This window comes from Neolamprologus multifasciatus, chromosome 2 (assembly GCF_963576455.1).
Source record: "Neolamprologus multifasciatus chromosome 2, fNeoMul1.2, whole genome shotgun sequence".
Taxonomy (NCBI): Eukaryota; Metazoa; Chordata; class Actinopteri; order Cichliformes; family Cichlidae; genus Neolamprologus; species Neolamprologus multifasciatus.
The window spans coordinates 25734227-25754157 of record NC_140440.1 but is presented as its reverse complement, the minus strand read 5'-3'; the positions used below and the strand labels follow the sequence as shown (position 1 = coordinate 25754157).

At 41.4% G+C, this 19931-nt stretch overlaps 1 protein-coding gene across 1 annotated transcript in view; it reads right to left on the bottom strand.

Moving 5' to 3' along the window:
- The window catches only part of atp10b (ATPase phospholipid transporting 10B), a 22528-nt gene extending 2597 nt beyond the window's left edge, over positions 1-19931 (bottom strand). The window contains exons 1-20 of the mRNA XM_085171421.1: positions 17063-19931; positions 12953-13157; positions 12563-12648; positions 12144-12250; positions 10158-10289; positions 9808-9935; positions 9406-9658; positions 8843-9039; positions 7924-8088; positions 6961-7483; positions 6770-6870; positions 6555-6681; positions 6267-6451; positions 3657-3924; positions 2008-2084; positions 1791-1916; positions 1489-1689; positions 1295-1375; positions 1031-1135; positions 151-338 (exon numbers count right to left, since the gene is read on the bottom strand). Coding sequence (XP_085027547.1) covers positions 151-338; positions 1031-1135; positions 1295-1375; positions 1489-1689; positions 1791-1916; positions 2008-2084; positions 3657-3924; positions 6267-6451; positions 6555-6681; positions 6770-6870; positions 6961-7483; positions 7924-8088; positions 8843-9039; positions 9406-9658; positions 9808-9935; positions 10158-10289; positions 12144-12250; positions 12563-12648; positions 12953-13157; positions 17063-17472 — 3665 coding nt within the window. The 5' untranslated portion in view covers positions 17473-19931. The remainder of the gene's footprint in view (positions 1-150; positions 339-1030; positions 1136-1294; positions 1376-1488; positions 1690-1790; positions 1917-2007; positions 2085-3656; positions 3925-6266; positions 6452-6554; positions 6682-6769; positions 6871-6960; positions 7484-7923; positions 8089-8842; positions 9040-9405; positions 9659-9807; positions 9936-10157; positions 10290-12143; positions 12251-12562; positions 12649-12952; positions 13158-17062) is intronic.

Here is a 19931-nt window from a genome sequence, read left to right as displayed (position 1 = left end):
CTCATATTTTAAAATTAGACTATGTGATTGTTAAACATTGACACTGAAAAGACTTACCAACGCTAGAAAGTGCTCACAAATACACCCCAAAACTCTGGACAATTAAAAATCTTCAACCCCACTGAGTTTAAAGAGTGACAGACACGGTACCTGGGCAGGAGAGCCACCACAATGGAGAGGATGCAGATAAGGTAGAACATGGGGTCCTCCATCTGGCTCTGGAGGATCCAGTATGGGTTAGAGGGAGGGTTGCAGGTTACACAGACGGCGCTGTAGGCGAGTGTCACGATGAAGTACAATGCCACACTGCCCAGCATGATTATCCAGTGAACCACCGTCTGCGGCACAAATGATAAAAAAACAGCAATTACATGTGGTGGAAACAATCCAGTTAGCAACAAATACCCGTTAATTCTCTGTTTTCTGCAGCAAGAGAAATATTTACGGCAAAAAGATTTTTTTCATGCACCCCGCCCTCTTCATCAGTTTTTTTTTTTTTTGCATTACTTTGTTTCCATGCTTTAAAAAAAAATTATTACCTTCTGTTAAACTTGCATATAAATTAAATACCTCACTTAAAATTTTGGCAAGTATGCATATGTATAAAAAGTTAGGAATAAGTTTAGTGGTTTGTTAGTAAATGCATAAAATTTAGTCTTTCTAAAAAGAGATACGAATATTTGTATTTTGAATATTTGGAGTAAAAGCTGTGGATTAAAAATAATTACTGAAAAAATGATGTAGACCCTTATTCCTTAGTTTTACTTTATTCTGCCTATATTCACAAAGTTTTCACAGAGAGGCTGTTATAAATCATCCAGATTTCAAGAACATTTTTCTCCTGGAAACATAGAAAAAACATCTAGGTTAACTCTCTATTGCATTTTCTAATTTATGTGTGTCTTCCTTTCATTTAAAACCAGTTTAGAGGTCTTACAAATGTTAGAATTTGAACATGCACTAATAAAAAGAAGTGAATTAAAGACATTTCTACTGAGGTATATCATGATTATGTCAGTTCAGAACTCACCCAGGATTTGATCTCTATTGACAGATGCATCAGGATGATAAATAAAGCAGATGTGTTCATAGGTGTTCCAAAAGTGAACATATCAATGTCTGAATCCTGGTAGACCTGAGATAAAAGTGAGTAAAGTAAGTACACTATCAAATATAAAGCAGAAAGCAGTTATCACATAGAGTAGCTAACCAGTAAATAAATCAAATGACGCCCTGTTATGAAAGAATTACTTAATGCAATCAAAGATTAGACTGTTTAAAATCTGTCACTTACAAAATATGGAACAAAGAAGCAGACCAGACTCTGATAGAAGGCATCGAGGATGGAAACCCAGAAAGTTGTAAACCTGTAATCCTGAACAAACAACACAAAAGTTGGAATTCACGAAGACAGAAACTAATCAAAGTATTCTGCACATTTTTATTCAACACCGAACGCTTGCATGACTTTTTGGGAGTGTCACTAACCCCTTCACCCTGTCCAGTCTTGTACAGCTCGGGAACACCCAGCAGCATCTCTGCTGAGATGTCTTTGTCCATGAGTCCAAACATTATGGGTGGCACAGAGGTGAAGAAAAGGTTGAAGAAAATCATCAGCCAGTAGTCAATCATGGCAGTGGCAGAGAATCCGCAGAAGAACTGATACCAGAACAGCAAGTTTACGTAGACCTGAGAAACATTTAAACACAGACGGTTAAAGGATGAATCATGACAGGATGTTAATTTAGACAGCAGAGCATCGGGATGCAGATATAACATATAACACTCACCACGTTCTTATAGAAGAAATAAATGATCATGTTGGCCAGTCGAGTGTAGCACCAGTGTCCGTGGACCAGGAGAAGTTTCTTCAGGTGTTTGAAGCGAGATATGGCAAAATCACTGGCCATGGCGGCCTGCAGATGACAAAGACGAGTTTTGATACGTTTGAGGCTGTGAGGCAGGAGAACAAAGCACATACAAGGAGGTAAAGAAATCAATTCCAACCTGCATCCCCTCCTGTCCAGATATCCCAATGCCAATGTCAGCTGCTTGGATCATATTTACATCATTTGCACCATCACCTGAAAACACAGCACAGACGCTGATTTAGTGGTTTACACAGAAGCTCTATGCACTGTATTGAGTCTTATTCTCTTTACTACATGGATTTAAGTCGTTAGTGAACACGACACTGACTTATTATCACGTTTTAAGCTGCTATGGGAAACCTATCAGGAAACGTGTCAGTATGATTACTAATTTATCTCATTTAGCCCTGTGTTTGGTCTCTAAAAAGCTCTCTGATAACCATACATTTGCATGAAAATAAACGTTTTCTCGGTAAGCACACCCTTACCACTTCCTTAGGACTTAGGAAGTAGCAGCCAGGTGCTGCTAAACAAACTGATCATTTGCTATAAGTTTGCTGGTCTGGTGCAATATGATGCAATAATGTATTACAATTAGAAAAAGACTGGACAGGTATGGCTTGTTTTACAGGGTTCCCAGGAGAAAGCCTCTTCTCTCTAAAAACAACATGGCAGCAAAGTTACATCTGAACCAACCACAAGACTTGTGGAATAATGTCCTTTGGACAGGTGAGATCAAAGTGGAGATGTCTGGCAGTAATGCATAGCACCACGTCTGGCAAAAACTAAACATGGCATATCATCACAAGCACCTCACAAAAGTGCATGGTGATGGATGCGGCATCATTTGGATTTGTTTTGCAGCTGCAGAAGCTGGGCACGTTGCAGTCATTGAGTCAACCAACTCCTCTGACAGTTAAAGCTAAGCTGAAACTAACTCGTGCAATCATCCCAAACAGAGAAGCAAATCTACAACAGGAAGATTAAAAAAAAGAAAAGAATCGTGATGCTGCATTGGTCACACCTCAACCTGACTGAAATGCTTTAAGAGAGCTGTGCACATAATCAAATGCCTGCAAACCTCAGTGAACTGAAAACTGTAGAGAGAGCCAAAGATTCCTCTACAATGATTTGAGAATCTGATAAAGTAATAACGAAAACAATTTCTTATAGTTATTGTTGCTGAAGGTGGTTCTACAAGCTCCTGAATCATGGGTGTGTTTAAACTTCACAGTCCTGTGAAAGTTTCTTTTGTAGGAGCGGCTTTCTGTGAAGTGAACTAAAGCGCAACAATTAAACAAACATCTGAAGTGGGCTCCAAATACAGGTGACAATTTTAACTTGATCAGTATGAGCACTTTTTCACTTTGCTACATTATTGTCATGACCATCAGCTAATACAGCCACAATTCCCATTGTTTCCAGTCAGACTGTCTCACTGATATGTTGAGGTTTCCAAAAGCTTTCCAGTGTCTATGTGAGCCTCTCCTATAGGCAATGACTTCTTCCTTTTTGCCTTATTCTTTTAGTTTTACCTCTTGAAATATTTGACCCAAAGTGTACCTGTGTTTGACCTCAGCATGGATTAATTTTAAAAGTAAGTTTCAGGTCTTTGTCTTGCATCTCAAGTTCTAGTGTTTGGTTCAGAAATTATACAAAGAAAATGTTCTTGGTCACTTTTATATTATTTTTACTGTATTTTATGTATGATGGGAAGAAGTCAAGAACACATTAAATTAACTTTTTACTATACTGAACATGTAAGCAGTTCATTGATTTTCTTACCAACGGCGAGTGTCATGACCTTGAGTTTCTCCCGGATCACTTTCACCACTCGGCTCTTCTGTAACGGCGTGACTCTGCAGCAGAGCACGGCGCGGCAGTGCTTCACCAGGGCCACAAAGCGATCCAGCAGGTCCGGCGACAAAGCCTTTTCCAGGGTAAGACCGTCAATCACCAGAGACATGTTTAGGGTGGTATCCACATTACGAGGATCAGCGTTGTACCTCCTCACTTCTTCCAGGGTGCAGTCCAGGATGTTCGTACACGTGAGCTGAAAAACAGCAGCTGATCACTTAGATGATTTTTGCTTTGAAGTTTGTCAAATGTGAGCTAAAAATTGTAGAAAAATAAAATTGTTGTAAAGAGTTCCTACTTTCCTCTTCTGTTAATAATGGAAAACTAAATACGCCTGGGTTCTGGACAGATTTCCAGAAAAAATAAACATGCCCATTTTTTTGGTATTTTAGCAACACGATTACTCTACTGCTGATTCACATTCATGATTTCTGAATACAAGCAGATATCAGGCTCTGGTCCCATCAGACTCATCATTGTTGTGTGTAAATAACTCCAACAAAAAGGAAACTGATGGAAGAAAAAGGTTTTTTTTTCTATTTTTATTATTTTAAATTTCATTAGGCTTTGGTAGGACGGTGGTTGTGGGAGTGTATCTCTCAGGTGATCACCGAGTTACGATGGTAGAAAAAAATGGTTCGCTTCTAATATGCCTCCACTCTGGATTATGAGAGAATTACTTCCTCTGAGGTTTGAACATTAGACTGGTAATTAGATATGAAAGCATTAGTTATTGTGTTGAGGCTATCTCACTCCATTCATCATCAGTGACTAGTCCATCTGAGGGAAGCGCAGCAGCCCGTTTGTTTCAGAAAGTCCCACATGTATCCCTCAGGGCCGACAGCCAATTTCAGTCTATTTGAGGCTGCCGATGATTAGACATGGTCAGGTTGTTATGAAGGCTTCATTTCGGTGGTACCAGTTCTTTAATGACCTAAGAGAAGCAGGGCTACACCTGACACCTTATCTTTCTCTGATGGAAATGCGGAGGTTTGACCTTTAGTTAAAATGTAAAAGTGGTCACAAAGGTTCAGTCATTTAAATTGGAAGGATACAAGCTCACAGGAGGAGAAACTTACCCTGAAGTTACTGCTGGGAAAACACACAACTTTCCTTGAAAGACCATCAAAGAAAATCAGTGTTGTCCCCTGAAACAAGCTGTATGTGAATGTGTGATATAAATTACACATTTCCCTAATCTGCTTTAAAAGGCCAATGTTTAATAGACTTTTCATATCTGTTAGCTACTAATGCTTCCGGTCTTCACAATGTTTTTAGTTTTTGATGAATTAAAATAATGGAGGAATTGGTCCTCTTTCCTTTGAACCCTGTTAGAGTATTTATTATTTACTAATGGTGTGAATCTGTGTGTTTATTGAATAATTATGAACTTCAACTAAAAGGGTTCAGGATTTAAACTAATTCCACATTTTTTACAAGACGTTTGTAAAATTTTTTGTTTTAATGTATGCGCACTATAATATTTTCCTCTTCAGACATAGGTGATACAATTAAATGTAACCATGCAAACAGTTTAATGGTCTTCTACTTCGTGCTCTTTGGTCAGCTATGCCATTTAACTTCAATATTTTTTTTTAAAAACAATATCAAACTGCAAGAGCCCGAAAATGCTGTTATTTAAAAAAAATCTGCTCCAGTAGATTCTTAAGATAACAATTTGCTTTGATGATTTCTTCTTTCATGCAGAGGGTCATCGCTGCAGGTGCTCTACACCTGCAAATCTCCAGACAGAAAACTAGGCAACCGGGAATGTTTCTCAGGTTTTTTCTGAGTCTCCTGTAAATTTCCCTTTAATTTCTGTTTTATTTAATTAGTGGTAGTATTAACACTCAAACAGTGGCGCTTTTTGTCTTGAAAACTGGGAACACCTCTCCTCTTGCATCAGGAACACTGAAAGTGAAGGTAAATTTCTGATTTGACTGGTGTAGAAATTCTTGTATAAAATTCCACCAACTTTTTGGTCAGATTTCCTTATTCTGACTAAATCAACACCTCTAATTTTATCAGATTGGGTACTTATTTAAATTACCAGAAGATAGACATTAACAAGATTTTATTTTAACCTTTTATTTAAAATTATTATTTTTTGTTAAAAGTTAGATTCCATGATTTGACACCACAATCTGCACTGTAAATAGGAAGATGCCACTGTTAGTCAGTTAGCTTAGTGTAACATCTTAAATGCCCTTTCTGACACAACCCTCCACATTTATCCAGGCTTGGGACAGGGACTAGGACTGGCCCCCTAGGATACAACTACTTTTGACTGGTGCCTTTTCCAAGTCAGATGTCATTTCTGACACAACCCAAAGGGGATTTGTGTCTCGTCCTGGGAACTTTCCCTTGTTTGCTGAATCTGTACTATCTACATATTTACCATGCACACGAGTGTTGTAGGTTGCACAACCTAAATACATTACTTTGATTTCCTGAAAAATAAATTAATGCTCCCTTTTCAACACATGCCATAATGAAAAACACCTCAGTCAGCAACCCTTAAATGTGAGGCCTCCTCACCTTGTCTTTGCAGCCCATATTTATCACCAGGTCTTCGTCTTCAAGGAGCCCACAAGCATATCCAATGTTGACAGCTGTCTCTGGCTTGTCACCTGTCAGCACCCACACCTTGATCCCTGCCTCGCGCAGTGCCTGGATGGTGTCTGGAACGTTCTCCTGCAGACGGTCTTCAATGCCTGTAGCTCCTGCAGGCGGACATATTTCAAATGAAGGCACCATTCGCACACAAATATTATCACAAAGATATACAGTATACAGCAACCAATGCGCGATTGGTGGATGTGTCACCTAGCAGGGTGAGATTTTTCTCTAGCTGCACAGCAGTGTCCATGACGAGCCTCTCTCTATTCTCTATAGCAGCCATAGCGTTCTTTCTGTCCACTGACCAGCGTTTATACACTGCTTCACTCACAACCTGAAACACGTGCAGAAAAAAAATGAAACATAGCTTCACTTAAATAAGCAAATCATGCTGGTAAATAGGATAATGTATGATTTTGCACCTTCTTTGCGATGCACAGTGTGCGGAGCCCCTCTTTAGCATAGCAGTCGAGATGACGCTGAGTAACAGTTGCTATATTTTTCTTATTGCCACTGAAGTGCTCTGGAAATATTACAAATTAATTAGAAATGCACTGACCAGTTAATATAGATGCATACTATAAGTACTTAATGTACTCTTATCTCAACATACCTGCATAGGGTGTACCAAGTAATTCCATGATTGCAAAATCTGCGCCTTTAGTGTACAGAACATACTCTTTGGTGATTGGGTGTCGCACCAACACAGACATTCTCTTCCTGTTGGAGTCAAAGGTCAAGGTGTCCAGCACCTCAAAATCCAGCACCTCCCCAGATGGTAGTCTCACTGAAACGCTGTCAGGGGTGCGAGACAGCAGATTGAAGCCATATGCTTTGGCAGCATAGACCAAGGCAGCCTCATCTGGACTCTCCGCCTCATATCTCAGATTATCTGAGGTCAGCGCGGGCTCGTCGCTCAGGGATGGAGGATGAAGCGAACACGGCCGGAGCGCGGTGGTGCTGACCCCCTCTGTTTGTCCAGAGGGTTGAAAATTCTCCTCTGAGTCCTCTGTGAAGGTACGGTGTCTCTTGGGATTGCGCTTGCAGAATTTAAAAATGCTGCCAGCATTTCTCATCAGGCTGGATAAAGTTTCCAGTGGAGTATTTGTGTGCTTGGCTTGTGGAGACACACTCACCTGAGAAAAAAAAAAAATCAAGAAATTCATTAAATAGCTTTAGGAAGACCTCTTCTCACATTACACATATGGCAAAACGTCCCAGTAACAATTCTTTTTCCACTCAGTTTCTTTTTGTGCATTAACCTTTGATTGTGAACTCAGGGGGGAAAAACACACAGATTACATCCATCATCCATCTGCCAGACTTCAGAACTGCACAGTTCAGAGCAGCAAATGTTCAACTTAATGACGCTTGCCCTGTTTGCAAATCTCCACTTGCTACATGTCAATTTAGTGAAGACTGTTTTTTTTCTTTTTTTGTTGTTGTTATATTTAAAGTTTATAGTTATAGGACACTGGAAGTTTAAAGAGGGCACATCTTTCATCTTTCATTTCTCCACCGGATGTGCCCTCCATCTCTACTTCCCATCCACTGTCGCAGCAAACTGAGCACTCACCCTCCTTCTCTTTGTTGTTGCCATGGAAACCACCACTGTGTTGCAAATGGCGAGGGCCAGAAAAAAATCCAGGTAAGCATCTGTCTTCTGGCTGTGACTGAGGCTGCCGCTTGATGTCCTGCTAATCTTCTGAAACAGCTTCCCGTCTGGGACCACCTCAGTTTCCTGTCGGAGAGCAAGTTAATGATTTTGTTAATGAAACACTTTTATTAGTAGATTTCTTGCTTACGTTACGCTTTTCCAGCTTTGACTTGAGGAGACTGGATAACGTTTCTCTGTTTTCATTGTGTTTTTGTTTGGTCCATGTTTAAGGAAGAGCTGCGAGGAGAGAAGGACAGAAGGAAGGGAGGAAGTGTACGGTCATACGAGCATTCAGCTCTGTTTGAGACGCAGCATGAGGAGTGCTAAAGATGGGCTGTGTACTACATTGCTGGCATAAACATAAGACTTTTTCTGTCTCCGCCTGTATGCCCAGGCCTCCGCTCTCTGCCCCGCAGATAAAAATAGGCGCAGAGTCACTGTACTGTAAATCAAGACGACGATGACTAATCTATAGTGCACATTTACAGTTTATGTGACATCACCGGCCTGTGCCAAATGATGCTCAGCATGACCATATGTCCTGTCACAGACACAGGGGCAGCTTTGAGCCAAAATGGATGTGCTCATCACTGACACCTAGCAGCTCGGCCATCTGCAGCAGGGACTGGGACCTTCTGACAGAAGGTTGGGTCACATTTGGGTAAAAAAGTAAGAATTTGAAATTAGGTTGAAATAAGAATTCAGATGTGAAATAAGGCCGAGGGCGGACTTCCTCGTTTAAAACTGAAGTTGTGGATTCCGCAATAACTGAACAACAGATTTGGAGGAAAGCAGGTATCCAGACAGAGAGAAAAAAGAAAAATAAACATTATCGTACCAGTGGGCTGCTGAAGGCCACATCATTCTGGGCATTTCCTGTGACTTTGCTTCTGCGTCGGCTGCCATGGCCATGTGTGTCTTCAGCGTTGGCTTCCTCACTATCCAAGGACCAACGAGTCGGTAGAGGTCGTGCATGCTGGTTGAAGATGACCTCCTCTTCTGCCTCGGGCTCATCCAGGACAGCCAGGCGGATGGCTGCAAATCACCCCCAAAAACATGTTGACACATGCATTAATACACTAACAGTGCTGAGGGACTGTTTAAAATACGAGATTAGACAGCTGAGTGGAAGGACTCTTTCATTAAGTCAAAACACCAGAGTATTCAGCAAGATTATTAATAATTAAGAGACCTCTCTTAATATTTCTGTTAAACTAGTGATAACCTTCTGATTCTTTTATCCTAGTTTTTTGTCTGATTTAATCAGACATCCAAATTCTCATTTGGAGAAATCTGCACATGAAAACACCATTTGTAACAACGTTACAAAACAGGTCATAATTGTGAGGTTAGCTAAACTGCATCAGCTTTAGGTTAAAATAACTCAGTGAAGATGTTTACCGTTCTCTTTGTGTGGGTACTCGGTTCCCATGATGGAGCATCTCCGAAACACCATCTTGTTCTCAGTCAGGGTGCCTGTTTTGTCTGAGAAGATGTATTCAATCTGCCCCAGGTCCTCTGTGATGTTCAGAGCCTTACACTGTATGCGGCTGTCAGTCTCCTCGTCATACAAATCAATATCATTAGTGATGAAGAAAATCTGGCCGATCTTGACCAACTCGATGGATACGTAGAGAGAGATGGGAATCAGGATCTTTAGAGGAGAGGAGTAAATAGAAAAAAGGTGAAAGGTAACCCAGAGAGTAAACAGGAGGACAGTAAATGAGACAAGAGGAGAGAAGATTAGTTTAATGACTTCAAAATGAATAACAACACCCTCTAAACCGTCAGAGAGAGCAGTACCTGCAGCAGGATGATCATGGTGAAGAACATGTAGAAACTAGTAAGACTAGGCCTGTTCAGCTGACCGCTGGTGGGGGGTACCAGGTAAGGGGGCACAACATGCATAGCATTAAGCCATAAGTAGTGACCTGCATACAGGAGGACAGCAGGATTAATCACTGACTGCAGTGCACGGAGGAAAGCTATTATTAGCAGCATACCGTCCTCTGTCTTCTGTCTTGATATGAGCTTGGGCTTGTGCCCATTTTTTTTTTATTGGAAGTTAATGTCCCCTCATAAATGTAAAGCCATCAAACATGAATCATTTTGTGTAGCGATTTTACGGTTAAGAGATGTAATTCATTACTGACCTAGTGCTCCGATAAGACACATGGTGAAGAGGAGAATGACGCAGAAGAGGACGTCTATGTTCAGCCTCCGCTCAAGTTTGCTGCGCTTGTATCTTGGCCCGCTGTTGTTGAGCATGGATTTGGTTTCACGGCCTTAAAGGAAGGAGGAGAAGGTGTTGATTCCACACCCCACATGGTGAGTGAAAATCGGTATCACACGTTAAGACATGCAGTAAGAGACTTTACTGTCATTGTGCCACTGTCACAGCATCACATTAGGTTGTGCTCACTAAAAAAAGCAAAAAATCTTAAATATTGTAATAAAATACTGTAATAATATACATTATTACAGTATTACATTTATGCAAAATGAACATCATTTTCATCTGTTCGATCTCTTGAGTCCAAGACTCCGAATTCATAAATGCTAAAATGTTAAATAAACACTAAACATGGTGGCAAACGTCATCATGCTAGCTTTGTTTTTTTTTTTTTTTTTTTTTTAGCATGCTAACATTAGCATACGGGGCTAAAAATTGAAGCCATGGTGGAAGTGCTGATACTTGTAGTGAGCGATGGTACACCAGTTTGTCACAATGAAGACTGATGTACCAGTACATCTATGTTCCCATCTTCATCTGTGGTCATGAGGCTACAAGCAGCAACAGAAATAATAATGTCGCTGATACAAGTGGCAACAGGGCTCTCTCATACAGACAGTGTGAGGAGCATAGTAATTTAAGAGGGACTCAGAGTGGACTGTAAATTCCTCCACAGTTAAAGGAGCCAGATGAGGTGGTTTAGCATCCGACTATGATGGCTCCTAGCTCCACCTAGGTGAAGTGTTTTGTCCTACAAAGACCAAAATGTAGGCAAGACAGTCTGGATGAGTTCTATCTCTTAGCTGGCTTGTCAATGCCTCGTTGTCCCTCCAGAAGATCTGGTGGAGAGAGCAAGGCCTAGATGTCTCTGTTTAGACTGCTGCTCCCATGACCTGGACCAGGCCAGCATCTGTGTTTTTGCTTTTTACCAGTGCTGTTATGGTCTCAGGCTTTGGTCCCAGAATTTTGAAGTCATTGTTGTTCTTGATTCTTGTTAAGTAGAGTTTCTGTTTTGATTTCATTTACATACCACTATTTGGCCTAGTGTATATGAAGTGTGAATACTGGTGAAGATGATCGGCTGTTCTAGGGTTGGTTCTGAACCCTTGTTTGTTTTTCACTCAGTCCTATTTTAAGTTTGTTATTTGTGTTTAGCTAGTTATACACAGCCCTCTGTGTATAACTAGTCATGTCCTCTTCTTTGTCAGATGTTTTTCTAGCATAAAAGTACGTTCACACAGGAAGTGATCACTTTCGCCATCACTTTGTGGCTGACCATCAGTTGTTGCCAGGGTAACTCTCTAATGTAATTGCTATTCTGTTATATGTCATTCAACAGCACACGTCACTCTTGGTGGTAGTCTAGTTGCTTCAGTCAGGACCCACCCACTTCGCCTGTTTGCACACCCCTTAAGACATCCAGGTCTCTAGTTCCTATACCTTGTTGTTTCCTGTGTTTTTTTTTTCTTTTTGTGCTTTAGCAATCCACCTTCTGGTCTAAATCTGGTCACTTCTGACTCCAAAACCCCAAGCTGTTAGGTGAATGCACTGACCAGTTAATATAGATGCATACTATAAGTAAACTGTGGGTGAAGGCACGATGGCTACTTCTGTCCTTTTTATACAGTCTGTGATTACAATTATGATTATGTAAGTCTCACAGAGCAGCTGGCTTCATTACACTGCACAATAATTACTTTTCTGACAGTAAAGAATAATAAAGGGAAACTTAATGAATAAATGTAAAGAAAATGTGACATTTTTAAATAGTAATTTTGTAGAGTTACGCTTGTAGATTGCGAAAAGCATCTTCTTGTGATCTCAGTATTTCAAGAATCGTGGTGGGAACAAACATTAAAAGCTCAAGGTTAAAACAGCGAACCAGCCGAGAAAATGGAAAATATACCTGCATATACCACAAAGCCAACAGCATGGTCTGTGTTTCTCACTGTGCAGCCTCGCAGCAGCAGACTTTCAATTCCAGCTCCCACCTTCTGCTTATCGGGTTTCTCTCTGCAGCAGGAGAAAGTGAGAAGCCTCCTTTTTACTGTCAGATCTCGTTAGATATTCATTACTGCTTATATATTCCCCATTAGCAATTCTCCTGCTTTATGTCTATAGCTGGCCAACATAGGCAGACCACCTGTAAGAGCCGTGGTGCCTGAGAAAATCGATTCTAGTCTATTACAGCCCCAATAATGCCTCTGGTTGAATCAAAAAGTCCAGCAAGGCGGTTGGAATTAGTTTTGCTTGGCTGCTTTGAAAGGCTAATAGAAACTGGGGGTGCAGGGAGGGGTTCATGTTGTCTGTGTATTTGATACCCACACGTAACCCTTGAAATGATTCAGGTTGTTGTTGGGCTTTTCACACACCACGATCCCATTGAAGCTTTCAGGCTCAAATTCTGGATGCTGGGAAAAGGAAAGAGAGAAGAGACACGGGAAAATCAGTACAAATGGAAACTTTTTAAATGCAGCTTAACCTGTACTTCAAGATGTCTCCTGCACCCAGGAATGGTAATCCCTCTCCAAATACATGTGTTAAAGCTATGTAATCCAGTAGGTATGTCTTCATTTACTTTGACAAGTTGCAATGATTTGCACTTTAAGTAACATCCGGACATTGCACGACTGTTTTCAGAGTGTATTCAATTTCAGTCACGCAGAGAAAGAAGGGAAGAGAAAACAAAAACCGGGAGGCAGATTTAACTCTCACCGTGTTGCAGACTCCAGACACAGCTGTCCTCTGCTTCAGGTTGGTCTCTCCATCCAGGTTGGCTGTCTCTATGTGACACACACCGTTGGGGTCTGATGTGTAAAGCAGGAGGAGGTCTGCAGGAATGATCTCATTGCAAACCACCTTCACAAAATCTCCCACTCGCACATCCTTCCAGTGTCTCTCCACAAACTGCTTCTCTTTCCTGCAGAGATGTCAGGTGCCAGCGATCATTGCATTTTTATCTGAATTTTTTTTTTCTTTTTAAAAACTTTTATACTAATTTATGCAGAGGTTTTTGTCTCATTCATTAAAGACATAGCCATCTTTTTTATTTTTATAAATGTATGCAAATGATAACACTTTTGATGCTGTCTGCAATTTATGATTGCCCAGACTAAGCAGCTAAAATACTTACCAATAGATACAACAGAACAACTGGAGGTCTCAAAAGAAAGAAGAAATAAATTATTGCACTTCTTAAGTTGCACAGTATTATTAGGGTTGCAGGCTATAACACAAAGAAGGGAAGTCAAACTCATTTTACAATGTGGGCCTCATGTGGTCCACTTTGATCTAAAGTGGGCTAAACTTACGAAAGCCCCCTTTCAGTCAGTGTAAAGATGTTTACACACATTTAAAGCATTATAATATAAGAAAAGTGCCATTTCAACAGTCCATCTCAGTTTTTCTGCACAATAATAATCCATTAACTACCAATTACTTACTTTGGTGTAGTATAAATGGCAATGGTGGAGGTGAAAATGAAATGCAGTGCAAAATCTATGCTCTCCTTCATACGTGGTCCTCTGGAGTGCCCTTTCATTCAAAAGTGACAACACTAAAACACTTTAGACCTGAAAGGTGTTGTGGACTCAAGGCCCGGCGTAAAGGACGAAGTAAACAGTTTGGTTTCGGTATTAGTTAAATACAACAGCTTTTATATTATTAAATTAAATTAAATTAATGAATTATTTTACCTTTTTAACTTCACGGTATAAAAAAATCCTTATTAAACATCAGTTGAGAGTCTATTTTAACCATGTCTTCTGGCAACGTGATGGTGTTCTGGTTGTTTTTTTCCATTTAGCTTATTTTTGTCCTTTAGGTTGGGACATGACTTCACAAACCTTTAAAGGCCTTAAGCGTATGGCTTCAGTTTTATCACTTCTGAATGAGAGAGCATGCCAGAGCACCTCCCTTTAGAGGCTATTTTCACACATTAACTGAAGTGTACTACAGATAGTACCGCAAAATCCTGTTTAAATATATTATGAGAATGGACCATTATGATACTCTATGAAATTGTCCCTTGTCCTTTCCTCTGAATTACCCCTACAGTAGTCATTACTTAAAAATACTTAAAACTTTAATTAGTTTCTTCTTTCCTTTGTGACCTCTAGTTGTTACATTTACTTAACCTCCTAAGACCCAAACTCTTCCATGGCATGCATTTTTAATTTTGCTTTGATATTTGGGCATGCTGGGACCTGATCAATGTAAAAACAATGAATTTCCAGATTTTTTTTTTTTTTACCTGTTTTTTGTTTCTGAGAAAAATGAGATCCATATATGAGGACATTTGTTTAAAATTTCGATAGAACAGTGGCAGTATGATGTCCTCGTAAGTGGATATCAGGCCCTTGTAGAGCAGAATTTATTATTTTGGTGTAGACAACCCAAAATGTGATATCCACATATGTGGATGCCAGGTCCTAGGAGGTTAAAAATAGTAAAAAAAATAATAATACAAATACAAACCATTCTACTGAACCTACTGGAAAGTTGTTGTTTTTTTTAAATGAACTGAAAATTACACCTCGAATTCTTTTAAAAAATCGGTTTTGGGGAATCACACGTGTGCTGTGTTATGAAGTGGTTGAAGTTAGAGCGTAAACAGCAGGAGCAGAGAAAATTATATCAGGTTTCTTTTTGTGGGGGGGGGGGGGGGGGGGGGGGCGGACGACACAAAATGTGATATGTGTTTCAGAAGAGGAAAATTGTAGAGATGGTGTTTGTCAACGAAGTACTGCACGTTGAACATTAACAGATGAGGATGTTTCCAGGTAGTGAGGCTTAGCCATGAGGGTGAGAGATGCAGGTATGCTGCTCTGCATGCAGGACCTGATCGGTTAGCTACTGCTGAACACCACGCCTCACACCAAACAAAGCCAGGACCGCAGACTTATATATTTTTAGTTTCTTGTGCTTATTAATCTCACGAGATGCACGCACAATCCTTTTCATGTCCAGAAGGCTTTACAGTTGTTACGCTAATTTTTGTTTTTTATACGTCAGGCAGTTGAATTCCAGGTGTGGGAGGTGTTAAGTGTGTGCTCTAACCTTTGACATCATTCATCTGATTTATTTTATCAATCATTCTGTTAGCTTAGAACAAAAGACTGGAAACAGGGAAACCTGTTTCCCTAAAACCTGACTTTATTCAAAGATTAAACATTTGCGGCTAAAATTACGCAGTAGTCATTGTGTGCCACAAATAACAGTTGAAAAAATACTTGAATATGTTACTTGGCAAGCGTTAGAAGGAAGTTGTTGGGTCGGTGAGCTGTTTAATGGAGACAGCCAATTATTTCCAAAAAAGAAAAGTTTAACCTCAAGACTCACAATTATTAAATTAAACTGCTCTGAGCCACATTTGTTTCTTTTCTAGAGAACTACAAAAAAATACATTTTTGATTCAACTTTATTAGTTTGCCTACTTCTTTGGCGATCAAGTGATACTTGAAAGCAGTGATGATATAATATCAGCCAGATTTGTTTAGCTGATTTAAACAGCAGATATGGGAACAGCCTGCGAGGTGTGGTGACTGGTTGTAATGCTATGCGGTGAGACATACTTAACAAGAGGAGAGGGCGACGTGGCATTCAAACGCTGTGAGAAACAGCTGGCATGCTTCATGCTCGGCACGTTTCCACGCAGGTAGACTGACAAGTGTTTGGGTAGAATGAGCCAGAAGATAAGCACGTTCTGCTCAGACACTTCACACTGCTTTGAAAACAAAATTATGTCGAGATAATGGGGGAAAAAACTACGTGCTTAAGAGATGGCCCGATTGATTAAAGTCTGATCTCTGTCATCAGTCTGCACCTCCACGTGAGTCTTTTCAGGTAAAGATGGTGGAAAGGCTTCTGTCATCGTGCCTGTAAAAATGGCTTCCCAAGAAGAAAGGAAGGATGTGTGTGGAGGTCTAAAAATCCATCCCTGAGCTTCTTTCAGAAATATTTGTATACTTCGAAGAAATCCCAACCAAATGATTTTGCTCTAAGCTTTATGATCCCAAAATGAAGCTTTAGCATCCCCTCCCAGTGAGCCGTGAGAGACCCACAGGAACCTGCACAGCAGCGCACAACTGCTCTGTGTGTGAAGCAGAGGCAACTAGTGTCCAGATGGACCGGCGTGTTCTCTGAAGTGTTTGAAATGTTGTGTCTGGAGACCACCCTTCAGGCCACCTGGACCCTGTCACCACACACACACACACACACAGATTCACACTATGGGCTTTTCCCCCAGATGAGGCTTCCTAATACCTCTGCTGCCTCTTCGGGGAAACCAGCAGCGGGCGGTGGGTTAATTATAAACCCCACCAGAAGTTGAGGCTTCATCATTGGAGGCAGTGTCTCCAGTCTCACGTAATACCCACCTCCCCACTTCCTCCATGTCCCACTGTACTCCAAAATCACAGCAGCAAGAGGGATGGAAATGACAGAGTTTATCCTCCTTTGTGAATTATTCATTTTTCACCAGTAATTCTAAAAAACAGATAACGTCTAACATTACTGTCTTTGCTGACGCAATGCCCGAACAAGGATTTCATCAAATGTGCACAATGTGACGGTGAGAGATATTGTTATGAGGCTCTTCAAAGGAGGAATAATCACCCACACATGTTCTATTTCTAAGTCGAAAATTCCCACGGGGGTGCTGCAGCGCAGAGGAGGTAGAACACAATTGTACAGATCTACGCAATCAAACAGCAGGGAAGAGAGGAATCACAAGCACAGATGTGGATCGTTCGGGGCACGTCGTGCATAAACAGCACGGCACAGCTGTTTCTATATTTGGGACATGACTGTCATCTAGTCAGTTACCTGCTGTAGATGAAGCATGGCATGTTGTTAAGCTTCCTGTCAGACTGGTACCTCCTGAAGTCCTCCCAGGCGTCCTTCATAGCGGTCAGAGACAAGATGACACAAATTGGGATAAGGGCTATTTCTGGCTGGAAAGCATTCACTTCAGGGATAAAGTTCAGAATAACAAGCCCCACAAAGTAGAGGTTGGCCAGACGGTGAAACTGCTCATAAAGGTTCATGGGGATGAAGAAGAGGAGGCTGTATTTTGTGGTCTTGATGGCATTTGATGGGAAGTAGCGGTTAGGTTGCTTTCCCTTCTCTAATCCTTCATAAGGTAGATTAGACTCTAAGCTGCGGAGTTCGTTCTCCCGTGCCCTTTGACCTCGCAGGGCATCCCTCACCAGGGCCAGCGGGCTCCTCCACGTCATGGTTGCCTGTTCTTTTTCCTTTTCCTCTTCTCACCAATTTTTCCTTCCCATCCTCTAGAAATCCACTGCTGGTTTGTGTTAAATAGACTCTCCTCAGGCTCCGTCTTTCCTCCAGAGATTCTAGGTGAGTGTGTGAGGCCTGTGCCGAAACAAATGACAACACACCTAGTTCTTCTCTTGAGTCCTCCCCCTTGCACTGACAGGTGTGTTGCATTCCTCGTGCTTGAGCTGTCAGGGGAAAGTAAGCCAGGTGATTACACCCAAAAAAATTGTTGTGATGTGTCTCAATGAATCAGCTGATTTCAGTTTGGCTGGAAGTGATCTCCTTCCTTAAGTTATATCATGTTTTCAACTGAAATAATCTTACACTTCAGTGTGGTGAGTCTGTGTAGTGTGTTGTCGGTATATTACAGACTTTGGGTGTTGATTAAAAAAATAACACACATAAACAAAAAGCTACTATCACATATGCAAGTCAAAGGCCCTGAAAAGCTGACAATGTCATAGTTACAGAGCAGAAAATTGGTGCAGTGGGTCATAGGGAGATTTGAACTGACAGCACAACACTGAACAGACTGCCCAGGGCCAGTATATATGAAGAGAAACTGGCAATGGATAGCAAGGCTCTTTATTGGTGCACGGGAGACATAAATTCCAATGCTCATGGTCTGCTGTCTCTGCAGAAAGGTCAGAGGTCAGCAACAGAAGCTTCACAGGTGACTTCTTGTCACCGCTTTACGAGGACAGATGTAGAATTTTCCGGACGGGCGTGTCGAGAGCTGGAACTTTGATGGCATTAATCATGTTGGAGTCTGTGAGCGGAACTGCTCACATGCATGTGTGCGAGTCTATGTTTGATGGACTACAGCAAAGCAGCCTCTTGCACAGATGGCAAGCATGTAGGATGCTTTCCACTTCCTCATGTTGACATATGTTGTCTTTTCCAAAGCAGTCTGCCAAACCTGTTTAAGGAGGCCTGATTTGCACCGGGTTAGTCGTTTAACGTGCTTAAATTTAAACTTCAGGCATATTTATAGTGACTGCAGTAAATCTATATGTAGTATTTTACACACAGTAAGGATGCCACGCATGACCTTGCAGGTGATTTATTTTGTTACAGAACAGATGACACAATCAGGTTCAGCTTCACCGGGGAGCTCAGCGTGTTTTTCCATCAAATATGTTTACAGCGAGGAGGGGGGTGGCTTTGGGTGTAGCATTAAGGGAGTGCGGCAGACTCACCCTCTCACCCGTCCCAGTCAGCTCTGGCTGGGTTTGGCTTGGCTGGCACACCGACTTTCACAGTGGCGCAGCTGTGAATCCACACACACACAGTAACAAACACGGTCTTGGAACAACAACACGCACACACCAGATTCCACAGAACAGAGGTCTGTGCATTACTAATTATGCCAGTGACATGGAAACACAAAAAAGTAGAAAGCATCTGCCTCTCATCCCCCCCCCCCCCCCCCCCCCCCCCCTTACATGACAACACTAATGCCCTTTTTGAAAAAGAGAAAGAGAGGGAGAGAGGGCCAATTTAGCACAAACCATCTGTCTTCTGTAGTGAGATAATACATCTGTTATACTGAGCGGGCAACAGTCGTGTAGAGCTGCTTTTTTAGCGATGCATGGAGGAACAAGGTTACATGTCACATTACATCAGTTTTTACACCAATTTGCCTTTTGAGATAGTTTTTCTTTTTACTCCCAGCAGCTTCACACATGCAGAGTCCTATTCAAACGTAAAACGTAGTTCCTCTTTTTTTTCTCATAAACAAACAGCAACTACAAAACACTCAAAGATGATGCTGTCTCAGGCTCGCTGTTCTTTTGTCCTCTATTTTCCAGAGCTTAGTGACAGAAATCTTTGGCTGATAATTTGGTTTTCTGTGCATTTTCATCTGCATTTTTTGCCTGATTTTTTTTATATTCACCAGTTATTTCCTCACTTTCCTCAGCTTAAAACCCAGACATTAGCTTCACACTAGAACAAAATCCCGCTTTAAATAATAAATATTCAGTGTTTTGCACCATTAAATATTCACCAGCATCCATTTAAGTGGTCAGCCAGTGCACGCAGAGTGCACTCGCTTTTGCTGCGTGACGGGGAGGATGCAGCGAGAGGTCGTGGCACGGATGGTTGCATGGATGGCTCGTTCTCTTTCTTGTCCTTTATTTTCTTTCTCTTCGTGGCTTCAGCCAGAGGGCCACAGTCGAGTCTGCAGAGTGCCTCCATATCTATGGCTCTCTGCGTTAATGCCCCCCCTGAGGCCCGGGTTAAGCTCAGCCCCGCTCAAACCCCAGCCAAGCCCATCACAGCCAGCCTAGACCACCGCCACGGCCTCTCACTTCAACTCCTCCACTCCATCCATTATGCAGCCAATAGTCCCAGCTGCAGCACTCCCGACTCTCTGTTCACCCCTACATTTGCTCCTCTCACATGCCTACTCATT